This window comes from Palaemon carinicauda, chromosome 31 (assembly GCF_036898095.1).
Source record: "Palaemon carinicauda isolate YSFRI2023 chromosome 31, ASM3689809v2, whole genome shotgun sequence".
Lineage (NCBI taxonomy): Eukaryota > Metazoa > Arthropoda > Malacostraca > Decapoda > Palaemonidae > Palaemon > Palaemon carinicauda.
In genome coordinates this window covers 76,104,177-76,124,672 of record NC_090755.1, presented here as the reverse complement: position 1 = coordinate 76,124,672, position 20,496 = coordinate 76,104,177, and the positions used below count along the sequence as shown (strand labels likewise).

General features: G+C 44.2%; 1 protein-coding gene across 2 annotated transcripts in view; it reads right to left on the bottom strand.

Annotated features, from left to right (window-relative positions):
• The window catches only part of LOC137625019 (zinc finger protein 382-like), a 418,403-nt gene extending 399,463 nt beyond the window's left edge, over nucleotides 1–18,940 (bottom strand). For both annotated transcript variants that reach the window (XR_011040801.1, XM_068355955.1), the window contains exons 1-2: nucleotides 18,813–18,940; nucleotides 17,164–17,305 (exon numbers count right to left, since the gene is read on the bottom strand). Coding sequence is in view for 1 of the 2 variants with exons in the window: in XM_068355955.1 (XP_068212056.1) it covers nucleotides 17,164–17,166 (3 nt within the window). In the remaining variant the exon portion in view is untranslated. The remainder of the gene's footprint in view (nucleotides 1–17,163; nucleotides 17,306–18,812) is intronic.
• Between the last annotated feature and the right edge of the window lie 1,556 nt (nucleotides 18,941–20,496).

The window sequence follows — 20,496 nt, the reverse complement described above, 5'->3', positions numbered from 1 at the left end:
ATCCGGTTTGCTGACACGCGCGAGCTCACCCTCTTTCCTGACCCAACGTTTCTCGCAAAAGAATGAGTTACCCACTAAAAGATGGGGTCCCTGGAGAATCTGCCCTCTGAAGGAAGATGTCTCTCTGTGTCCAGTGGAGAGTCTAAAGGTCTATCTTCGCAGAACTTCAGACTTCGGGGGAGGACAACTCATTAAAGGAGAAACATCGGGGTCAAACCTGTCACTTAAACAACTAAGGGCGAAGATCACCTACTTCATTCGCAAAGCGGATCCTGACAGTACACCCGCAGGTCATGATCCTAGGAAGGTCGCCTCTTCCCTGAATTTTTTCCAACTAATGGACTTCGAGAGTCTTTGTTTGTTTACTGGATGGAAGTCATCCAGGGTGTTCTTTAAACACTATGCAAAGCAAGTACAGAAATTCAAAAGATTCGTGGTGGCGGCAGGTAGTGTACTAAAACCTGACGTTTAGTGCTGCGAGGAACAGTGAATTTTATGGGACTTAAAATTCTAAGGGTGTATATGTTGGCCCTAGTGCACAACATAGTAGTGATTTGTCATCGTGATGACAATACGGACTGTTCTAATATACTAAGGTGATATAACATAGACTGAACACTAGTGCCGTGTGTTTATTACACGAGTGTATATCGAGACATTCTCAGAAAGACATTACAATTCTATACAGAAATTGAAATGTGTGGTGGCAAGTTTTCCTTTTCAGGTATCACAAACATTTCTGTTTATGTCAATGTGCCTATGTTATTTAATTGATTCTCAATTGCAATTTTACATTACATACATGTATGCTTATCCTTATTTACTGATCTTAAATAAATGTCTAATGGTTTCGTGCATCTTATTTTGCCCTAAAACATTATAATAAAGCCTATGTGAGAGTATTTTTCTACCCTTCTTCTGCATGATGTATTGAACAATAATGCTACCTTTGTTCCTACGCTGACGCAAACCTTTCCGGTGAGATGCAACTTGTCCCGACACTTGATACAAACTCGGGCTACTGACATGCACTGAGACCTGCATGTCTCCTTTGACCGCTGGGTTGGTTCAGTATAACAAGCAACTTCGAGACTTTTCCCGATTTGGTTTGACTCTTCCCTGTGGGGGGCAGGAAGCACTAACATAGTGTATGTTAAGAGGATATGACTATAACGGTGTTGTCATGGGTCTCTTAGGTTATAAAGACCAAGGAAATAATGTCTGGAAGTCGAAGGCACAACTGGGAAATCCACGATACATTAATGCTCTGGTAAACTTCCATCAGGACGGCATGGCCTGAGCCAAAAAAATGATAAATTCGTAGATAATTTGTATTTTTCATAACTATACAAACTTTAGCTATTTAATAGGGGTATTACTTTCGGCGTAGATGAAATGACGAGCCATTAATTTTTAACGAGGGTTTACTACCCACACCGCTAGTTAGCGGGGGTAGGGGAGGGTAGCTTGCTACCCAACCCCCCCTCTCACACACCTGTGCTTGAGCTCACTTTGCTTGGAGATAGGACTTCAAGGGGGATAGGGCTGGCGGGCAAGTTTGGTTAAATAGCTAAGGTTTGTATAGTTAGGAAAAATACAAATTATCTACGAATTTGTCATTTGTTCCGTAACTGGAATACAAACCACGCTATTTAATAGGGGTGACTCACCCATTAGGAAGGGTGGACGTCCCAGCCAGTCCCTGCACCTCGCTAGAACCTTGTTACGCAAGGTCTGTGGCCTACGCAAGCTGTGTGTGAAGGTATGAAAAAGTGTGACTCGTCCTAGAAAGTTGTTCTGAAGTTCTTTAAATGGAAACTTGTAGACTAGGACTTTCCCAATACCACCTCGTCAGGGTATGGGGACGTAACAGTATTAATATTAATACTAGGAACACAAGGAAGTATGGTTTACCTGCAGTGGTTTGAGGTCAGCTATGCAGAGAACCCAGGATGCTGCTTTCCCCAAGAGAGGGGATAATGAAGAAAAGAATAAGGGCCAGTCAAACCTTTTTATTCATGCAGACTAAAATCGGCTAACAATGCCCTCAACCTTCTGCTACTTGTCCGATAAGGAGCTTGAGGTTTTAAACCAGCTGTTGTGCAGCCACCACAGGACCAATAGTGAACGTATCAAGTCTCCTGTGGGTCCCGTCTTGCAAGTAGTGGGATGTGAATGTTGTTTGACGTTTCCACACCCCAGCTTGTAGAACCTGCGTCACTGAAAAATTTCTTTTGAAGGCCAGGGACGTAGCTATGCCCCTGACATCATGTGCTCTGGGGCAACGTGATGGAGGAGGGTCTGGATTCAGGGCCAGGTTAATGACCCTGCGAATCCATGCAGAAATGGTGTTCTTGGTGACCCTCCTCTTAGTCCTTCCTGTGCTGACGAATAGTGCTGGCACACGAGAACGGGCTGCAGCTGTTCTTTTGAGGTACAGCCTCAAGCTCCTTGCTGGGCATAGTAAGAGATGGTCTGGGTCATCTGTTACAGAACGGAGACTAGAAATCCGGAAGGAGTCGAATCGAGGATCAGCTACTCCTGGATTCTGAGTCTTAGCAATAAACTCCGGGACGAAGCTGAACATTACCTACCCCCATCCCCTTGAATGGGAAATGTCATACGAGAGACCATGAAGTTCGCTGACTCGCTTGGCCGAGGCCAAAGCTAACAGGAATACCGTCTTCCAGGTTAGGTAGCGACCTGATGCCTGGCGTAATGGTTCATAGGGAGGTCTCTTAAGAGACCTGAGAACTCGAACCACATTCCATGGGGGAGGTCTCACTTCCGACTGAGGGCAGATAAGTTCATAACTACGTATGAGTAGAGAAAATTCTTGCGATGAGGAAATGTCCATTCCTTTCAGCCTGAAGGCTAGACTTAAGGCTGAGCGATAGCCTTTCACTGCCGAGACTGAAAGGCGCATTTCTTCACACAAATACACAAGGAACTCCACTATTAATGGAATAGTGGCATCGAGTGGAGAGATACCCCTTCCATGACACCAACCACAGAAGACTTTCCACTTTGCCTGGTAAGACTGCTGCAGAAGACTTTCGCAGGTGTCCAGACATCCTGATCGCAACTTGTTGCGAAAATCCTCTCACAGAGAGGAGATGCTGGATAGTCTCCAGGCGTGAAGCCGTAGTGAACCTACGGCTTTGTGGAAGATATTGGCATGTGGTTGTTTGAGTAAATTGTGTCGTGGAGGGAGTTCTCTTGGTGGCTCCGTTAGGAGTTGCAGAAAGTCCGGGAACCATTCCGCGAGATGCCATAGCAGAGCTATGAAGGTCATTGAAAGATTGACTGATGTTCTGGTCTTGTTGAGTACCCTCCTCATCAGACAGAACGGGGGAAAGGCGCAAACGTCGATGTTGTCCCACCGTTGTTGGAAAGCATCTTGCCAGAGCGCCTTGGGGTCTGGGACTGGGGAACAGTACAGCGGGAGCCTTAAGTTCAGGGCCGTTGCGAAGAGGTCCACAGTCGGAGAACCCCACAAAGTCAGGACTTTGTTGGCTACTAGATGATCCAAAGATCACTCGGTACTCACTATCTGAGATGCACTACTCAGGTTGTTGGCGAGCACATTCCTTTTGCCCGGAATGAAGCGTGCCGATAGTGGTATCGAGTGGATTTCGGCCCATCTCAGTATCTCTACTGCAAGATGGGATAGTTGCTGCGAAAAAGTACCTCCTTGCTTGTTGATGTAGGCCACTACTGTGGTGTTGTCACTCATCACCACCACAGAGTGACTTGCCAGGTACTGTTGGAACTGTTGAAGGGCCAGAAAGACGGCCTTCATCTCTAGGAGATTTATACGGAGATACTTTTCTGACTCTGACCAGAGGCCTGAGGTCGTGTGGTGCAGCACGTGGGCACCCCACCCTTTTTATGAAGCGTCCGAAAACAGCATCAAATCCGTGGGGAGGACGAGAAGGTCCACTCCTTTCTGTAGGTTCTTGTCTGCCACCTACCACTGGAGATCCGTCAGTTCCACAGGTCCCATGGGGATCTGGATGTCCGGGGAGTCGTACACTTGATTCCACCGGGACTTGAGTCGCCATTGGAGGGATCTCATCTTGAGGTGACCATTGGGAACTAGACGGATCAGCGATGAAAGGAGACCGAGGAGACGTAACCACGATTGGGCTGGAAGTTCTTCTCGACTGAGAAAAGGTCTTGCGACCTTCCTCAGCCTTGCTATCCTGTTGTCATATGGGAAGGCTTTGTGGAGATTGGTGTCTATAATCATGCCTAGGTATACCAGTCTTTGAGTGGGAAGCAGTGAAGACTTCTCAAGATTTACCATGATCCCCAGATCTTGGCAAAGTCTCAGAAGTTTGTCCCGGTGTTGAAGAAGGGTTGACACTGAGTCTGCTAGTATTAACCAGTCGTCCAGATAACGGAGGAAACGGATGCCAATCCTGTGTGCCCAAGATGATACTAGGGTGAACACTCTGGTGAAGACTTGTGGTGCTGTGGAGAGACCGAAGCAAAGCACCTTGAACTGGTACTTTCTGTTGTCTAGGCTGAATCTTAAGTACTTCCTTGAAGACGGATGGACTGGGATCTGGAAGCACGCATCCTTCAGGTCCAGTGTGCACATGAAGTCTTGCGGTCTTACTGCTAGTCTGACCGTGTCCGCTGTCTCCATGCTGAACGGAGTTTGTTTGACAAACTTGTTCAGAGCTGAGAGGTCGATGACTGGTCTCCAGCCTTCAGACGCCTTCTTTACAAGAAAGGGTCGACTGAAGAAGCCTGGAGATCCGTCGAGGACCTCTTGGAGAGCACCCTTCTTCAACAGGGTCTGGACTTCTGCCCGAAGGGCTTGCCCCCTTACCGATCCCATGGCAAGGAGTTCAATGACACTGGATTCGTCGTCAGGGGAGGTAGAGATGTTATGAACGGGACGCAATATCCTAGACTGATCACGGAGATTGTCCAGGAATCGGCCCCGAGTTGCTTCCACCTGTTTGAGCAACTTTGTAGGCATCCCCCCACTAGTGGACATGTAGGGGGACTGCCTATCCTAGCGTTTGCAGCCTCGGCTGCTCCCTCTAGGATTCTTGCCTCCCCTGGAGGACTTTTTGCCTTTCCTTTCTTTGACAGGAAAGGGCTTAGACACCAAGGTCTTCGCTGCTGTTGTCGTCTTAGTGGTCTTGACTGGACGGTACTGCTGTGGTGCTGGAGGCTTATAGGGCTTGGATGTTAAAGCTCTATGAAGAAGGGAGTCTTGATGAGACTTCCTCCACCTCTCAGCGGCATGTTCCACATCCTTAGGCTCGAACAAGATGGATCCCTCTAGAGAGGAATGTCTGAGCCTATTGATCTCAGTGCTAAGGACCTTCTGATGGAATCTTGATCTCAGTGCTAAGGACCTTCTGATGGAATCTCTCAGCTACTGCATCTCAACGTTTCAGAATGGTAATTGCCCACAAGTTTGAGACTTGGTGGGCCAGAAACTCGATCGTGCGAGTACCGGAGAGAAGAAAGGTCTCCATAGCTTTCCTGGTACGTTCTTTGGAGAAATCCTCAGAACGTATCAGGATACCTAAGGTCCCCAACCAGATATCAAGCCACGAAGCAACTTTCTCCTGGTTGAGGATCTCGGCTGCCGAGAACGAGACCTGCCGGTTAGAGTGTCTCTCAAGAGGGACTCCCCTGGTAAGCTCCTCCAACGAGTGATGAAGAGGAAGAGCTAAACAAGGCTCCTTAAGGATCTCGAAGTACCTCCTCTGCTGTGCGCGAGGAGGTGGGAGGAGCTTGTTGGTGGCACTGGAACGGTTGGAGGAGGACATCTCGGAGAGCTGTCGAGAGATCTTGTCCCTGGTACTCTTAACCCCTTGAGACCAGGGCAGTGCTGCACTGGTCTTGGAGGGTTTCTGAGTACCAAAGACACGGTCCAAGACCGTGTCCTTGCCCTCTCGAGGAGGGAGATCTGGGTCAGAAAACCCGTTGTGAGCCCTCATTAGAGTCAGAACTTGCCAAAATGCATGTTCCAACTCTTGCTGGTCTCCTCCTGATGTAGGACTTGCAGCAAAGTCTCCTTCTGTCCCCAAAGGCTCTTCTTGGGGAGATTCGCAGACGTTCCCTGAGTGGCTAGCTGGCTACATCCTAATCCTAGTAGACGACTTCGGCAATGTTTTGGAATCCTTAGATTCCTTCCAGGGAAGGATGTAGGACTCCAACATTGACGAGGAAGGCATGTTCCTTTCAACCCCCGATTGAGTAGACGCCTCGGTGCGAGGAGGGGTTTCCCCCATTGGTGCGATGGGGGAAAGTCTCTCCTCACGTGATTCCCATGGGGACGGGAAATCTTCGTCCGAAAGAGAAGGAGAGGCCGTCTGGGGGAATGAAGGAACCTGCCTCGAAGGTTTGCGTGGAGTCAGTTTCGCCCTTAGGGAAGTTACGCGTCTGGAACTCTTCTTTTTCTCTTCAAAGGGGTAGAAGCAGCCATGGATCTGTGCCCTAATTTAGTGAAGACCGGCTTGAAAGCCTGCATTACGGCTCTGACCAGTGCACCGAACCAGGGCTGTTGGCTGACAGATGCGCTGTCAGATACACCCTTTGAAGGGACAGGAATTGAAGGATCCCTGGGAGGAGTTCTCATCATTGGTGGGTTCGCTTGTGATGGCTTTGGGATCCTGGACCCCTCTAGATGTTTCCCTTCTCCCACAATGCACGATGGTATGCACGTGCGGGGAGGGAAATGAGGTGATGGCGACCTTGCCGTGCGTAGTTCAGCAGTCTCACGCGCGGGAGGATATTGGCGCTCGCGCGAGGGAGAATAATGGGGCTCGCACGAGGGAGAATACAGGAGCATGGGTACGGGAGACTGTGGGCGTGCGCGCGGGAGACTGTGGCCGTGCGCGCGGGAGACTGTGGGCGTGCGCGCGGGAGACTGTGGGCGTGCGCGCTGGAGACTGTTGGCGCACGGGAGCGTGCGTGAGAGGCATGAGTGCGCGTGCAGGAGTCTGTTGGCGTGTACTCAGGTGCGCGGGCGCGCAGGATCAATGCGTTGAGGGTGCAGGCGCGCGGGCGAGAGTTCGCGCGTGCCTGTGCCAGCCGTAGGGCGCGCGCTCACAGGAGAGAGGTCCCTAGCGCGCGGGCACGCAGTTGAAACGTGTGAGGCGAGTGGGCGCGCAATGGAATGCCGGCGCAAATCCGCGGATGCGTGCGGGAGAAGGCTGGCGCGATGGTACTCGTTGGCGCGTGGGAGAAGCCAGCTTTGTTGACTTCTCAGCAGCGCCCAAATCAGTAGATCGTTGGTGCACAGGAGAGTTAGTTGTTGGGCGCGTTTGCGCGTGGGCAGGAGACTGTTGGCGCGTGGGAGAGTGCTGGCACGCAGGAGATCGCTGGCGAGCAGGAGAGCACTGGCGCGCAGGAGACCGCTGGCGCGTAGGAGAACGCTGGAGCGTAGGAGACCACTGGCGCGCATGAGGTTGATGGTGCGCAGGTGAGTCCTGGCGCACAGCTGGGCGCGGGCGCGTAGGGGAATGTCTGCGCTTAGGCTCAGGCAAGACCTGGCGCGCAGGAGAACGTGGGCGCCTATGTGTGTGAGGCCGTGCATAGCACATGAAGGAGCTATGCTCCTGTTGGGATGTATGCGCGTGTTGGCGCATACGCCCTTGATGCCCTGAAAAAGGGTTTAGAGATGGGGCCTGACGAGTTACTAAAGAGCGCTCGTCAGATTTCGTTGCGCATAGTCCATATCTGGATGGCGCGCCTTAGCGTGCTCAGGTGAAGCCTTGTTAGGCCTATGTAAAAAGGGTGACGGCAGGTTAGCAGGTCTGTCGTGTGGAAGGTCGACGTGTCCTTTAAAAGGACGACCTTCCACTGAAGGAGATCGCGAACAATCTGCAGAAAGGCCCAGGACCAATGCAAGAACAGTGATAGATGATTGTTCTCGAGGCTCCTCTGTGGTAGACTGCATCGAAGGTGTTGAATCAAAGAGGTGCCTCCTCACCGCAGGTGAAGGAAGGCCTCTTTGACGAAGAAACACCAGCAAGAGAGACTGACGATGGACTTAAGTTTCTCCCTCGTAGGTTGAACAGAGACGGGAGAAACTAAGCCGTCAGCTACAGTAGAGTTTGAAGAGGCAGAGGTGATGGGTGATACCGCATTGGATACCTCTGACACCACAACGTCGACAAGAGACAGAGGATCAACCTCTCCCGGTGACGGCGATTGCTTGACAGCGGTACCCAATCGGATGTAGTTAAGCAAAACCTCCTTGGAGGGCGAACCCGTAAGCCCCAAGGAGGACCAAAGCTGAAAAAGGGAGGTTAGTGACATATCCTCCCCCAGGGAAGAGGTGGAGCTGCTTCGCTAGGGGAAGCAACGTCATCTCTCGAGCCCCGATGTTGGTAAACAGTACATCGGTCTACGCTACCACTCGACGGTCTCTCAAAAGAGACCGATCGAGTGGGAGCTTCGAAGGAGGTTTGGGCAACGGAAGAAGAGGCCTTGGGTTTTTCTCCTTTCAAAGAAACCTTCGAAGGAGAAATATCCCGTTTGGACTTCTTCTTCCGTCGTCGCGAAAACCTCTCCCACTGGGAGATAGACCACTCCCTACACCTGTTGTTACTATCACCCCGTTGGCCCCTACATGAAGGACAAAGGGCGTGAGAATCAGTCTCGACCGCCGACATGAATGTTCCACAGGGGCGGTTGGGAAATCCAGGGCAGGTGTGCATGATCGCAGAGGCCAACTTCACAAACAAAACTAGAAAAAGAAAAGGACAAAAGCATTAATGGCAGTCAAATGACGGCGAGGATGAAAGCGGACATGTCCGACTACCATCTGAGCCAAGAGCAAAGTGAGCTCAAGCACAGGTGTGTGAGATGGGGGGGGGGGGGGGGTAGCAAGCTACCCTCCCCTTGCCCCGCTAACTAGCGGTGTGGGTAGTAAACCCTCGTTAAAAATTAATGGCTCGTCATTTCAGCTACGCCGAAAGTTATATCCCTATTAAATACCATGGTTTGTATTCCAGTTACGGAACAAGTGAAAATTAAGTGAGCAAGCAAAGGGGAGGGTTTCCCCACTCTAAGCCAAGTAATTAGCTTACCGGCCACCGGTTTACACCTCGTTATTAAAGTTTTACTACCGTGTTCTCCAGCAACACTATCATCTCTCTTATGTAAAGGATGAAGGTTTGTATTTTTATTAGAACAATGATGCTTTATGGTTAATCAGAAAGTACAAAGCATCCTACAACAGGTTAGAATGGAAAATGTGGCCTGAGAAAAGTTAAGAAGGGCATGATTACAGAAAGCTGGGGTTGGCATAGCCAAATTTTCCAATCATTACTATATTTCCTCACTCAAGAACCTCCATTTCCATTAGTCAGTCTCCACAATAATCAAGCTCTGATACTGTATATATTTTTCAAAGGGTTTTTGGGTAGGATTTCATGATTTTCTGTCCTTTGGGACTTCTAACTTCTTAAGGAATTACTTACTCCAGCTTGGTTTATTTATGATAGGAAAGACTCAAAATAGTGCAAATTGCACCAAAAGCCACTAAGCAGAAAACCTAATTCTATTGGTACATCTATACCTGTACACCATTCAGATACATAAGCTACTGTACTCTTAAGTATATTAGTAAAAAACATGGTGAACTAGGTCAATTTAGACAAATGGCAACAGAATGAGGATACGACGAGCAATGGTGAATTATTGACGAAATTGAAATTTCAATATTTACTGGCTGCAGTAAGACTTACACATTTCTTTGTCTACAGCAATAAAGGATGCAAAAACATTAAAGTGGATGCAGTCCAACACTGGAGCACACTGCTACAGCATTTCAGCCATTAGAACACTTGCTGGGTTCAGCCACTAATCTAACAAAATCATAGGGAGAAATCGTAGCCAAAGGTATCACCGCGTAACCTGACTTCTGGAGAGGGGCACTGTTCGCGGTCCACCTTCAGGGTACAATGTTGACAAAAACATTAATCATACTGTATTTTAAATCCTCAAAAGGAGCTTTTTTACATCGATGGACAGTACCTCCCTTGTCCATCGAACACCACCTAATCTAAACTTAACATCTAACCTAACCTACAAGCCGTGTCCTTACCCGCTTACCTGCCATCTTAGACTGCTGTATTTTTACCGATACGGTTAAAAATAAGGGAAATATGGGGCATGGCCATCATCATAAATATACCCCCAGAAAGGCTTTTATTCTCACCGATTTTATGAAAGGACAAACGTATCATAAGTTATGAGATGCGTTACCAATTCTGTGTTCCAACTGATATGACTGCTTATGAATCACAATATGATATTTTCATTATAAAATAAATTTTTGAATATACTTACCCGGTGAATATATAAATAGCTGACGTCTCCGACGGCCCGACAGATCGCAAAAAACTCGCGAGCGATCGCCATGAAGGTTGCGGGTGTGCCCACCAGCGCCGACTATCGGCCAGATACCGCATATACTTCTCAACCACTCCAGTTCTTCTCAGTCCGCAGGGTCTCTATCGGGGAGGAAGGGAGGGCCTTTAATATTATATATTCACCGGGTAAGTATATTCAAAAATTTATTTTATAATGAAAATATCATTTTTAAATATTAAACTTAGCCGGTGAATATATAAATAGCTGATTCACACCCATGGTGGTGGGTAGAGACCAGTATTATAACAATAAAGGCGTATATGCTCAAGAGTTTTTCACAAATATTTCACAAAAACAAACTTAAGTATAGGTACCTGGTAAGGAAGCTGACTCTGATGATTACTCTGCCTCATTAGTCCGCTTTCCTCACGAAGCCCAGCCATCCTCTCAGGATGCTGAAAGACTCCCAGGAGCTGTTATATCCAGGGCGAACACCCCTATAACAGGACCTCATCAATACCTTTAATCTGGGCGCTCTCAAGAAACAACATTTTGACCACCCGCCAAATCAAAAAGATTGCGAAAGACTTCTTAGTCTCCCGTACAACCCAAAATAAGATTAAAAATTTCAAGAGTAGATTAAAAGGATATTGGGATTAAGGGAATGTAGTGGTAGAGCCTTCACCCACTACTGAACTCGCTGCTACGAATGGTCCCAGTGTGTAGCAGTCCTCATAAAGAGTCTGGACATCTTTCAAGTAATATGAAGCGAATACCGACTTGCCTCTCCAAAAAGTCGCGTCCATAATACTTTTAATGGATCTATTTTGCTTGAACGCTACTGAAGTTGCTATCGCTCTAACTTCAAGAGCCTTGACTTTAAGTAAATTACAATCCTTCTCACTTAAATGAGAGTGTGCCTCCCGAATCAAAAGTCTAATAAAATAAGACCACGCATTCTTAGACATGGGCAAAGAGGGCTTTTTAACGGAGCACCATAAAGCCTCTGAACAACCACGTAGCGGTTTAGTTCTGGATAAATAAAATTTAAGAGCTCTAACGGGGCACAGCACTCTTTCAACTTTATTCCCCACAATCTCAGAAAGACTGGGGATTTCAAATGATTTAGGCCAAGGACGAGACGGAAGTTCATTCTTGGCCAAAAAACCAAGTTGAAGAGCGCATACTGCTTTATTAGTGGAGAAGCTGATGTTCTTGCTAAAAGCATGTATCTCACTAACCCTTTAGCCGAAGCCAAGCTCACCAAAAAAAGTGTCTTGAGGGTAAGATCCTTCAGGGAGGCTGAATCTAATGGTTCAAACCTGTCTGACATAAGGAACTGTAGGACCATGTCCAAGTTCCAAGCAGGAGTCGAAATATGACGCTCCTTGGAAGTCTCGAAAGACTTAAGCAGGTCTTGGAGATCTTTGTTATTAGAAAGATCCAAACCCCTATGCCTGAAAACAGAAGCTAACATGCTTCTGTAGCCTTTAATGGTGGATGCAGAGAGGGAGCGACCGTTTCTCAGAAAAAGCAGAAAATCCGCAATCTGCGCTACAGAGGCACTTGGAAGAGGAAATAGAGGAGGACTTGCACCAGTCTCTAAATACCTCCCATTTCGACTGATAGATCCTGATGGTAGAGGATCTTCTAGCCCTCGCGATCGCCCTAGCTGCCTCCTTCGAAAACCCTCTAGCTCAAGAGAGTCTTTCGATAGTCTGAAGGCAGCTAGACGAAGCGTGGGGAAGCTTTGATGAAATCTCTTTACGTGAGGCTGTCGCAAGAGATCCATCCGCAACGGCAGACTTCTTGGAACGTCTACCAGCCATAGAAGTACCTCTGTGAACCACTCTCTCGCGGGCCAGAGTGGAGCAACCAACGTCAACCTGGTCCCTTCGTGAGAGGAGAACTTCTGCAGCACCTTGTTTAGGATCTTGAAAGGTGGAAAGGCATAAACGTCCAGGTGAGACCAGTCCAGCAGGAAAGCGTCTATGTGGGCTGCCTCTGGATCTGGAACTGGAAAGCAGTAAGTCGAGAGCCTCTTTGTCAGTGAAGTCGCAAAAAGATCTATGGTGGGTTGACCCCATGTCATCCATAGCTTCTTGCACACAGTCTTGAGCAACGTCCACTCCATGGAGATGACTTGTCCTCTTCTGCTGAGGCAGTCCGCCAAGACATTCATTTTTCCTTGCACAAATCTCGTCAAAAGAGAGATGTTACTTGCCTTAAATGGAGTTCCTTCTGATCCGTGGACCAAAGACCCGAGCATTCCAGACTGTCCAGTGGAGCTCCCTAACCCAAATCCGATGCATCTGAATACAACACATGTTTTGGGTTCTTGATCGCAAGAGGAAGACCTTCTCGAAGTCTGATGTTGCTGTCACACCAAGTCAGACATGTCTAGACTGAGTTGGATATTGGGAAAGAGATACTCTCTAAGCCCTTCTCCTTGTTCCAATGGTTTAGGTGAAATTGGAGAGGGCAAAGGTTGAGTCTCCCCAGAGAGATAAACTACTCCAACGATGAAAGAGTTCCCACGAGGCTCGTTCAAACTCTTACAGAGCAACTGTTTTCCTCTTGCAAGTGACGGACTTTTAACAGAGCTTGTTCCATTCTGGGGGACGAAAAAGCCCAAAAAATCCGACACTGTATCTCCATTCCCAAATAAAGAATAGTCTGGGATGGAGTACTGTAAGTTACGACTTCTCTACGGTCACTATGAGACCTAGCTCCTTGGTTAGGTCTAATGTCCATTAGAGGCTCTCCAGACAGCGATTTAATGATGACGCCCTGATTAGCTAGTCGTCAAAATAAAGGGAGGCTCTGAATCCTCAAAAAAAGTAGAAAGCTTGCTACATTTTGCAAGGGCCTTGTAAAAACAAGAGGAGCAGGAATGAGGCCGAAGCACAGTGCTCGAAATTGGTACATTACTTTCCCGTCCACAAACCTCAGATGTTGTTGAAAGTTTGGATGAATCGGGATGTGGAAGTATGCATCCTGAAGGTCGAGAGAGACCATCCAGTCGCCTTCCCTTACTGCTGCCAAGACAGATTTGGTAGTCTTCATCGTGAACTTTGTCTTGACAATGAACACATTGAGCGCACTTACATCTTAAGTACTCCTGCAGTGAACGTGGCTGCCAGATCATTGGAGCCATCCCTGATAGCCTTGTTCATGCATGACATAATTGTACAGCAATACATTGACAGCTGGAGAGACCCTCTTACTTAAGGCTCCCAGGGACCAATCCAACAAATAAAAACTTCAAACGCTCGAAAAAACTCCTAACAGGAGATGGTCTAGCTCTGAAGCAGACCAAAAAAAAAAAAACTTGGAGCGTCTCATGGCTAGACGACGAGGAGAGTCCACTAGGCTTAAGAAGTCTCCCTGGGCAGAGGCAGGTACTCCCAAGCCGAGAACTTCTCCTGTGTCACACCAGACGCCCGAGCGAGAAGCTAATTAAGAAGGAGGAAAAGCAAAAGCAGACTTTCCTAAATTTCTCCTGGATTCCAACCAGTCTCCCAGTAAGAGCATGGCCCTCTTGGAAGAACAAGAGAGAACTGACTTCGTAAATGTAGGAGTCGAAGAAAGTCATGCCAAGAGTAAACTCAGACGGCTGAGCAGCCGTTACAAAACGAGTAGGACAAAATTTCACTAAGGAAATTCATAATTATAAAACAAGGGATTGTTGGACCACCCTAGGTTACTCCTCTTCTGAAAGACTCCCCAAAGGAACATTAGTTGAAAGGGGGTCATCAACTTCTTCAGAAGGCACATCATCTGATAAATCTAAAGTCTTGCGAGAAGGAGATTTATATTCAGAATGACGTGTAGGAAAAGCCTGACAGGCTACATCAACTTGTATATGAACAGAAGATAAAGTTGGAGGGTCGATGTCACGTTGAGACTACAGAGAATGTTATTCTACTACACGTCGTGACAGAAGTAACTGACGTTCAAACGTCCCGTAGTAACAGCGGTGACTGCTGTTCGATGCTACTGTATATCGTGACTACGATGACTGACCCTCGACGTCACGTCATGTCTATGGTGTCTACCGCTCAACGTCACGTCGTGACTGCGGAGTCTGCAGCTCAAAGTCACGCTGTGACTGCGGTGGCTGACGTTCAAAACGATCAAAGTTACATCGAGATTTATGCTCCGCATCTCGTTTAACAGCAAAGCTGTCACTAGGGATAACGTCAGCGTGGCGTAACAAAGCTCGTTTAGAGGGTTGAAGACCCGAATCACGTATCCCAGAACCGTGACGTACAAAAAGCAAAGGATCCTTTCGCACAGGAACAGGATCGAAAGCTTCTATTAAAGAAGAAAGCTTTAACAGCATATCTTGCAAAACACTTAACTTCGGATCAACCTGTGACTGCGGTGGCTGACGTTCAAACGTCACGTAGTAACAGCGGTGACTGCTGATCGATGCTATATCGTGACTACGGTGACTGACACTCGACGTCACGTTGTGTCTACGGTGTCTACCGCTCAACGTCACGTCGAGTCTGTGGCAGAAACGTCTGTACATGAACGTCATCGCTATGAACGGGCTCTTATGATGACTACAGCTAGGACGTTGAACTTGTTCTGAAGGAACTAATAAACGTTTCAACCGTCTCGAAACCTTACGCCCAGGCTTTTAAAGAGACGAATCATCGGAAGACGAGGAGAAACTTTGTCTCTCCGTCTTATGGCAAGGACGTGCTTGACGAGCAACGTCTGGTACCTTTGAGGGAACGTCTGTTTGTTGGTTTACACTCCTCACTCCCTTAGGTCCTACGACATTCCTTCTCCCTGGTGCAGGGGAGCCTGAAAGAGGTCTCGGACTAGGCAAGTGACAAGCACGAACAAACGAACCCACCGCAACACAGAGCATGTTTTTGTTTTTGCACTTCACTGATATCGCATTTTTTAATAATTTCACATTAGACACGAATAAAACTGATTTCTACCTGAAGCACGCAATTCTCCCTTAAATCAAAAGGTTAGAATTGTGAAATGAGTCGTATAATGTAAGCACATTAGTACAAAATGAAACACACATGCAAAAATCAATAACCATATACATATATATGGAATAAAACGGAAATATATAAAGTTAAAAAGATCAGTGACTGGGGATGAGACTAAACACTAGTTCACTAAGGACAACGTTTCCAATCTCTCACCGTACAGAGCCTTGGGAAGAGAATAAAAACTAAAACGTTTTATCCTCTCTCCCCGTACAGAGACTTGGGACGAGAGTAAATGAATCGAGAACAACGTTACTCGCTCCCAAACTCCTTGTACAGAGACTTGGGACGAGAATAAAGATCGGATCGTTCTCTCTTTCTCTCTCTCTCTCACTTGGGACGAGAATAAAGATCGGATCGTTCTCTCTTTCTCTCTCTCTCTCTCTTGTCACTCACAAGAGAATGGCCCCCTCACTCTTCGTCAATAACAGGTTATTTGACTAAAGGAAAAAACTGAAAGGACTATGAAAATGAAAATTAACATGTTCCTTTAAATTAGTATCTAAAAAACTTCAGTTTGAAAGAAGAATGAACAAAACGTCAAAATCGATTTACTCTTTCTGCAAAGTGAAACCGTGATTCTCTCTTTCTCTATCGTAACGATAGAGCGCAAACTGCGTAGCAGAAATAAACCAAACGTTAGTTCATCTTTGAAAAACAGCACGAAGACTATTCAAAGAATAAATTTCTTAAAATATTCTCTAAAAATATTTTTCTCATCACTCTAACAGAGCAACTGTTTTTATCTAAACAAACATAAAAGTTGAATGGGCTCAACGTTGTTTAACTCCGTTTTCCAAGTCAGGACCGCCTACAAAGAATAGGTAAAGGCCGCATATAAACAAAAACATAAAATTTATCTCGATGTTTAGTATAAATGGAAAGCTAATCGAAGAGGCCTAATAAAGGCGGGTGAGATATAAAATATATAGAGGAAAATCTATAAATATCAACAATAATTTATAAAGTGATAAAATAATTACTAAAAGCCTTTAACACACTTCCGTACACTGAGGGAAGGGTCGGCCATCTTTTCTCTATGGGAAAACCAGAGCGAGATTAAAAAAGCAAGGGCAAAAAACTTTTCCTCTCCTTTCAAAAGCATTTCTTTTGAAGATAGTATTGAATAATCCAACACGGCGAAAGCAATAAAACCAAAACCAAGTACTTCACCAATTAGGTAGAAAACTCGAGGTTTAGAGCGAGCGGAACCAATCTTGTCGGTGACACCGACAGAGAAGAACTGGAGTGGTTGAGAAGTATATGCAGTATCTGGCCGATAGTCGGCGCTGGTGGGCACACCCGCAACCTTCATGGCGATCGCTCGCGAGTTTTTGGGGATCTGTCGGGCCGTCGGAGACGTCAGCTATTTATATAATCATCGGCTAAGTTTAATATTTAAAAATAAAATGTAATTTCACTGCTTTTACAATAAATCTTTCCCCATTTACTCTCCCTGATGTAATAAAGTCTTAGCCTCAAAGTTATTATTATAGAATAACACAGGAAAAGCTTTAGTACTAATAAAGAAATGGGGTTTTATATAGAACTAACATTTTCTTAAAAAATTACCTTTATTTCTGCCACAAATAAATAGTTAATAAGATACACAGTATCCTAATATGCAGGGCAGCTGATCAGGACTACGGTCTACCCCAAAGCCAAAGCAAAGTCCTTCAAAACGTCCCCAGACCCCCTTCTCAGATCACAACCTCTAGCTGTGGGCAAGGATCCAGACCCCAATCCCAGGTGATAAACTAAAACGAAATCACAAATAAATCCTTACCATACACTTGGGAGGTCGAAGGCTGAGGGTCTTGCGTTGACAAAGGGAGAACTGTCACTGACCCTGTAGTAGACGTAAATGGGTGGGGGTTCAGTTTGGCAGCTTGAAGCAGGAAATAATGTAAGTGCTCAGACCTCTTGTGCTGGAAAAATAAACACACTTTAGTTTACTATTTATTAAAAATGAACTGAACATTAAAATACGTATCATAAAAAGTTTTACCTGGTGGATTCACAAACAGCAGTATTTCAAAAGCTTGAACGTGAGCCTTTTCCAAGAAAGTGTCCTTAAATGCGGTTATGAAAACACCACAAGCACGGCGCTTTCCCTTCTTAGCAACCTTGACTGATCAATTACAAGCTCAATGATTAACTTGAGGTCTAAAGACACATGGCTGTTGGCAGGAAAGGTATTGCATGTCTGAAGGGATGACTCCATATTTCTCCATTAACTCATATGCAGGTTGATTTTTTCTGAAAAAGAGGGAATGTATCTCCCACTCCTTCAGGGAACAACCTTTACATGATGAAACTGAAGAGTACAGGGGGTAGGGATAGGTGTTGTAAAAGTACATCCAGGAACTTATGATGAAGTACTTGTAAGCCGGTAAAAAAGAAAAAACACCTGACATACGTCATTGTAAATGCACAGAAAGCTACACAAACCAATGGGAAATAACACATGCACAATGTCTCCATCAGTCTCTCAGGTGTAAGTACTGGACTTGAGTGAAAAACATACTTCACATCGTGCCGGTTTAGTATGTGGCCTACCGTTTTTATTCTGGTTTAGTATGTAGCATACCTGGCTTGTGAAGTTAGGTTAGGTTAGGTAGGGTTAGGTAAGGTAAGGTAAGGTAGGGTAAGGTAAGGTTAAGTTAAGTTAGGTTAGGCCACATAATAAAATAGATAGAATTTTGTAGACCATATTCGAAAGGTAGGCCACATACCACCGGCACCCTTCAAATTTTAATCGACTGATACGCAAGTTATTATGCTCCAGCCCTATTAAACATATGGAGAAAAATACCTAACTAGCCAGCACTCGTCCATTTCTTAAAGCAAATTTCAGATTTGCTAGATATTAAAGTATCATATATTAACCAAAATACTATTAACAACAAAAGTGTTGGGTGGGATTCTAATGAAATATTACCTAGGTGAGTGTGTTGGGGTGCATAACATTTCACCAAAATTTCTATTTTCATTCAGGAAAACTTGTCTTTGCAAGACAAACTTTTTCCTGTAGGTAAAAGTGTTTAAAATGAATTTTGCTTTTACTCTAGCCTTAAAGAATAAAGTTTTTCCTGTTTTCCCACTCCCAAAGCTCCGGTTCCCACCGGGTGTCCGCCATTACCGTAGGATACATTAGGATGATTAGGGTACCTCCTATTAACTATTTAATTGAGATGGAATAAAAGGTCAATTTCGATAAAAAAAAAAGGTTTTATATAGATGGCATTTTTTATTGATATAGTCTGTCCCGTGTTTTACAATAATAATAGGGGAAAAATTGCTTTGCACAAAACCAAGCCAAAATAAGATAGATATGACACACCCAAAAAATAAATGGACACCGTTAATTTGACTTAAAATTAAACAACGTGAAGACATTAACGATTCTTTTACGATACGTAATGACAAATTTACCTGTCAATGACTGTAAAATTTACATGACCTTAAACAACAATAAGTGTCCGTAAACAAATTAAAAGCAATCTGATTTGTTTACACTTTATAACAGAACCAAGGTCCCAAATTCCAAGGAGTGACTGAAGAGATTAACTGGATACGTTTACTGCTAATATTTTATTCATATATATATATATATATATATATATATATATATATATATATATATATATATATATATATATATATATATATATATATATATATATATATATATATATATATATATATATATATATATATATATATATATATATATATATATATATATATATATATATATATATATATATATATATATATATATATATATATATATATATATATATATATATATATATATATATATATATATATATATATATATATATATATATATATATATATATATATATATATATATATATATATATATATATATATATATATATATACAAAAAATATTACAGGTCGAGTTGAAAGGAAATGGAAAACTTTGATTAAATATACAGTAGATGGTAGGATAGCCTTATTATTATTATTATTAATAATATTATTATTATTATTATTATTATTATTATTATTATTATTATTATTATTATTATTATTATTATTATTATTATTATTAGCTACAGCCGTAGTTGAAAAAGAAAGATACTATAAGCCCAAGGGCTCCAACAGGTAAAAGAGCCAACTGAGGAAAGAAAACAAGGATATAAATAAACAGCAGAAGTAACGAACAATTAAAATAAAATATTTTTAGAATAATAACAATAAAGTACATCTTGAATATATAAATTCTAAAAGCTTAAAACACAAGAGGAAGAGAAATAAGACAGAATATTGTGCCTGAGTGTATCCTCAAGCAAGGGAACTCTAACTCAAGACAGTGGAAGGCCATGGTATAGAGGCTACGACACTGCATAAGACTAGAGAACAATGGTTTGATTTTGGGGTGTCCTTCTCCTAGAAGAGCTGCTTACCATAGCTAAAGTCTCTTCTACCCTGACTAAGAGGAAAGTAGCTACTGAACAATTACATTGCATTAGTTAACCCCTTAGGCGAAGAGGAATTGTTTGGTAATCTCATTGTTGTCAGTTTTGTGAGGACAGAGGAGAATGTGTAAAGAATAGACTAATCTATTCGGTGTTATGTGTGGGCAAAATAAAATTGAGCCTTAACCAGAGATAGAGATTCAATGTGGAAATATCTGGCCAGTATAAGGACCCAGTAATTCTCTAGCAGTGATATCTCAATGGGTGGTTGGTGCCCTTGCCAAGCTACTACATTGGTTTAGTCACTGAAGCAATCTTAATTACCCTACATAGTAGTAGTAGTAGTAGTAGTAGTAGTAGTAGTAGTAGTAGTAGTAGTAGTAGTAGTAGTAGTATATTTATAAAGTGGCCTATTAGTAGTAGTAAGAGTAGCACAATTTCATAATCGTAGTAGTTGTAGAATTTTAGATTCGTTATAGATGGCCATATAAGTATCAAAGTGAAAAGTCCATTCCACTTTGACTATCTGATTATGAAAAATGATTTTCCAAGTGTAGGCCTATTGAATTTAGCTAGATAGAAATGTAATTGAAAACAATTTTTCTAAAGATATTATCACTGATTCCAAATATTTCACGATGAAGTTTATTTAATACTGTTTAATAGTT